The sequence below is a fragment of the Sardina pilchardus genome, chromosome 4 (genome assembly GCF_963854185.1).
Source record: "Sardina pilchardus chromosome 4, fSarPil1.1, whole genome shotgun sequence".
NCBI classification, from domain to species: domain Eukaryota; kingdom Metazoa; phylum Chordata; class Actinopteri; order Clupeiformes; family Clupeidae; genus Sardina; species Sardina pilchardus.
In genome coordinates this window covers 39204649-39209648 of record NC_084997.1, presented here as the reverse complement: position 1 = coordinate 39209648, position 5000 = coordinate 39204649, and the positions used below count along the sequence as shown (strand labels likewise).

The 5000-nt window shown below is 42.7% G+C and overlaps 1 protein-coding gene across 1 annotated transcript in view; it reads left to right on the top strand.

Moving 5' to 3' along the window:
- The first annotated feature begins 3099 nt into the window (after positions 1-3099).
- The window catches only part of il1rl1 (interleukin 1 receptor-like 1), a 16717-nt gene continuing 14816 nt past the window's right edge, over positions 3100-5000 (top strand). The window contains exon 1 of the mRNA XM_062535262.1: positions 3100-3249. Coding sequence (XP_062391246.1) covers positions 3196-3249 — 54 coding nt within the window. The 5' untranslated portion in view covers positions 3100-3195. The remainder of the gene's footprint in view (positions 3250-5000) is intronic.

Sequence of the window (5000 nt, the reverse complement as noted above, 5' to 3'; positions counted from 1 at the left end):
CAAATCTGTGCTCAGGGAAGCACATAAGATCCTAGATGACCCAACCCACATTCTCAATCAGGAGCTCAAATCTGTGCTCAGGGAAGCACATAAGATCCTAGATGACCCAACCCACATTCTCAATCAGGAACTCAAATCTGTGTTCAGGGAAGCACATAAGATCCTACTGTAGATGACCCAACCCACATTCTCAATCAGGAGCTCAAATCTGTGCTCAGGGAAGCACATAAGATCCTACTGTAGATGACTCAACCCACATTCTCAATCAGGAGCTCAAATCTGTGCTCAGGGAAGCACATAAGATCCTAGATGACCCAACCCACATTCTCAATCAGGAACTCAAATCTGTGCTCAGGCAGGAACATAAGATCCTAGATGACCCAACCCACATTCTCAATCAGGAGCTCAAATCTGTGTTCAGGGAAGCACATAAGATCCTAGATGACCCAACCCACATTCTCAATCAGGAACTCAAATCTGTGCTCAGGGAAGCACATAAGATCCTACTGTAGATGACCCAACCCACATTCTCAATCAGGAGCTCAAATCTGTGCTCAGGGAAGCACATAAGATCCTAGATGACCCAACCCACATTCTCAATCAGGAACTCAAATCTGTGCTCAGGCAGGAACATAAGATCCTAGATGACCCAACCCACATTCTCAATCAGGAACTCAAATCTGTGCTCAGGGAAGCACATAAGATCCTAGATGACCCAACCCACATTCTCAATCAGGAGCTCAAATCTGTGCTCAGGGAAGCACATAAGATCCTAGATGACCCAACCCACATTCTCAATCAGGAACTCAAATCTGTGTTCAGGGAAGCACATAAGATCCTACTGTAGATGACCCAACCCACATTCTCAATCAGGAGCTCAAATCTGTGCTCAGGGAAGCACATACGATCCTAGATGACCCAACCCACATTCTCAATCAGGAACTCAAATCTGTGCTCAGGCAGGAACATAAGATCCTAGATGACCCAACCCACATTCTCAATCAGGAGCTCAAATCTGTGTTCAGGGAAGCACATAAGATCCTAGATGACCCAACCCACATTCTCAATCAGGAACTCAAATCTGTGCTCAGGGAAGCACATAAGATCCTACTGTAGATGACCCAACCCACATTCTCAATCAGGAGCTCAAATCTGTGCTCAGGGAAGCACATAAGATCCTACTGTAGATGACCCAACCCACATTCTCAATCAGGAGCTCAAATATGTGCTCAGGGAAGCACATAAGATCCTAGATGACCCAACCCACATTCTCAATCAGGAGCTCAAATCTGTGCTCAGGGAAGCACATAAGATCCTACTGTAGATGACCCAACCCACATTCTCAATCAGGAGCTCAAATATGTGCTCAGGGAAGCACATAAGATCCTAGATGACCCAACCCACATTCTCAATCAGGAACTAGAGTTGCTACCCTCAGGTAGACGCTTTAGAATGCCGAACTGCAGGTTAAAGAGGTATAAAAACTCGTTCATCCCAGCTGCCATTAAGATGCTAAACAGTAACAAATGACTGTGTTACAAATGATTGTACTACTGTATGTACTATTTGTACTCTTGTACCCCCTCTGTGTTGTGCACTTTTACCCCCACTGTGTTGTGCACTTTCTGTGCTGTGTTGTTTTGTGTATATTTTATGTAGTGTGTTGTAAGTGGGTGATGCAGTGACTGCAGCCCAAGACCCATGAATTTGAACATGTAAGATGTTCTATGGCAGAATTTGAGCATGTAAGATGTTCTATGCAGTAAGCGGACCACTGACTCAAGGAATGAAATAAATCAGAAACACAAACCCTGTTGCCATGACAGTGTCCAGTACATGCTGCATATTAGCAGCACAGCTCACTGTGCAGATTTAAACTACATGCAGCATTTCTGCAGCTCACTGTAGAGATTTAAACTACATGCAGCATTACTGCAGCTCACTGTAGAGATTTAAACTACATGCAGCATTTCTGCAGCTCACTGTAGAGATTTAAACTACATGCAGCATTACTGCAGCTCACTGTAGAGATTTAAACTACATGCAGCATTTCTGCAGCTCACTGTAGAGATTTAAACTACATGCAGCATTACTGCAGCTCACTGTAGAGATTTAAACTACATGCAGCATTACTGCAGCTCACTGTGCAGATTTAAACTACATGCAGAATATCTGCAGCTCACTGTAGAGATTTAAACTACATGCAGCATTTCTGCAGCTCACTGTAGAGATTTAAACTACATGCAGCATTACTGCAGCTCACTGTGCAGATTTAAACTACATGCAGAATATCTGCAGCTCACTGTAGAGATTTAAACTACATGCAGCATATCTGCAGCTCACTGTAGAGATTTAAACTACATGCAGCATTTCTGCAGCTCACTGTAGAGATTTAAACTACATGCAGCTCACTCACTGTAGAGATTTAAACTACATGCAGCATTTCTGCAGCTCACTGTAGAGATTTAAACTACATGCAGCATTTCTGCAGCTCACTGATTTAAACTACATGCAGCATATCTGGAGCTCACTGTAGAGATTTAAACTACATGCAGCATTTCTGCAGCTCACTGTAGAGATTTAAACTACATGCAGCATTTCTGCAGCTCACTGTACAGATTTAAACTACATGCAGCATATGTGCAGCTCACTGTAGAGATTTAAACTACATGCAGCATTTCTGCAGCTCACTGTGCAGATTTGAAAGACCCCTGAACGTTAAGAACATGTCAATGGAACTTCTGCAGTGCTCTGAAGAGCCGTAACCAATGACAACTGATACAGCCCAGCGCAGTATTTAGCAAGCTGATCCCCAATGACAGCTGATACAGAGCAGTATTTAGCAAGCTGATCCCCATAGACAGCTGATACAGAGCAGTATTTAGCAAGCTGATCCCCAATGACAGCTGATACAGCGCAGTATTTCGCAAGCTGATCCCAGTCTCGCTCTCTCAGTCCCACCATTTGCAAAATGTAAAGACAGAGACTACAGTATGAACATAAGAGTGTGTGTGTGTGAGTGTGTGTGTGTGTGTGTGTGTGTGTGTGTGTGTGTGTGTGTGTGTGTGTGTGTGTGTGTGTGTGTGTATGTGTGTGTGTGTGTGTGTGTGTGTGTGTGTGTGTGTGTGTGTGTGTGTGTGTGTTCTTAGGTTTGAAGAGGGATGTAAGAAGTGTGACGCTGTGAACATAACTGTGATGGATGTACCCCTTGGACATGAAGATCTCCAATTACGTCCCCTTCCAACACAGGTATACACACACACACACACGCACACACACTCCCAAGAGCGATTATATTTAAGTTTCAAGCCTATCGTTATCGTTGTGTCCCCCGTGGTTATCATACGTCATTAAACGTTAGTGATTGAACTCCAATGAATTCAAACTTCAGACAATTGTCCACAAACCAGGAAATAAACATTTGCCAATGGACCTACTGTAGGCCAGACTCTCTATGAAGAAGAGAGTCTGGTCTCCAGGAAAAATGTTCAAGCTACACTGTGCATTTCTTGGGTTAATTATTGGGAGAAATTCTCCCATCTAGCGGTGAAATGGTATATTGCAACAGGCTCCAACTCAATGCAGGATTTACCAGCTACGGAAGCTGCTTCTTAAATGTCCACTGACACACCAAGATATCATGAATACACAACCTTATCAAGTGAGTCCCATGCTAGAGACCTACTGTAGGTATCATTCTTGATTTAGACCTTTGTTTTGACAAGCAAATCTGTGCTGTTGTCAGAAACAGCGTTTATCAACTATGAGTGATTGCCAAAATTAAGCCTTCCCTGTCATTTAATAACCTAGAAAAAGTCATCCACACCTTAATTACATCATGGCTGGACTACTGCAACCCTCTATACCTACAGTAGGCCTCCCCCAGTCCCTACTAAATCGACTTCAGATGGTCCAATATGCAGCTGCTGACAGGTACTAAGAAACATGACCACATTACCCCAGTCCTGGCTTCCTTGCATTGGCTCCCTACTCAAGGTCAGGGCTCAAATAAAAAGGTGACCGAGACTTTGCAGTTGCTGCGCTACAGTTGTAAAACAAATTGCCCCTGGACAGTAAAAATGCTCCCTCCATCTGTATGTTGAAGTCTTGGCTCAAACCCCATATTTTTAGCTTATCCTTCCCAGCTCCCTAAACGTTCTGCTTGTTGTCCGGTCTCTAACTCTGCACTTGTAGCCTCTTTATTGCCTCCTGCTGTTATCCATCTGTGCCTGTCTGCTGTTTTAGCTTTATTTCTTTATGTTACCCTGTGCAGCACTTAAGTCAGTGAGAGCTGTGCTCTAGAAATACATTTGACTCACTTATAGCATGCAACGCATCGCAACAACACCAATCATCCCCCTTCTGGTCGACTTTTTTAAAAAAAATGTTTTTATATTTATGTATTTATGTATTTTACTTTGCTATAGGTGACATACAGATACAAATTTACATGTACACACACACACACACACACACACACACACATACACACACACACACACACACACACACACACACACACACACACACACACACACACACAAACTCATACACCTTACATAACCCAACCAAGTGTAAAATACTGTACATGAAACATCACAGTGATTGATTGATGTTTTTTAAAACCTCAAAATAACATTTGATGAATGAACCTTACATTTTTCAGCTATCATAGATGTGTAGATTTGAACAAAATTTGGTTTGGTTCTTACCGGGGCTTTTACCTCTAGAAATGTCCGATATTTTGTTTACCACGCACTCTAAAATCCTAGAGTCACAGTCATCTTAAAGCATTTCTCTATGCCAATTCCATCCTTAGCCCTCTCCAATCAGGTTTCAAGCCTAAACATAGCACTGTTTCTGCCATTACTAAAGTAGTAAGTGTTAATGCCCTAGACCTTTCTAAAGCATGTCTTTACTTTTAATAAGTGCTTGCTGAGTTTAATATTCCATCTCTATACAATCTCCCTTTTAACAAGACTGGCCAGAGCCTACGAGCT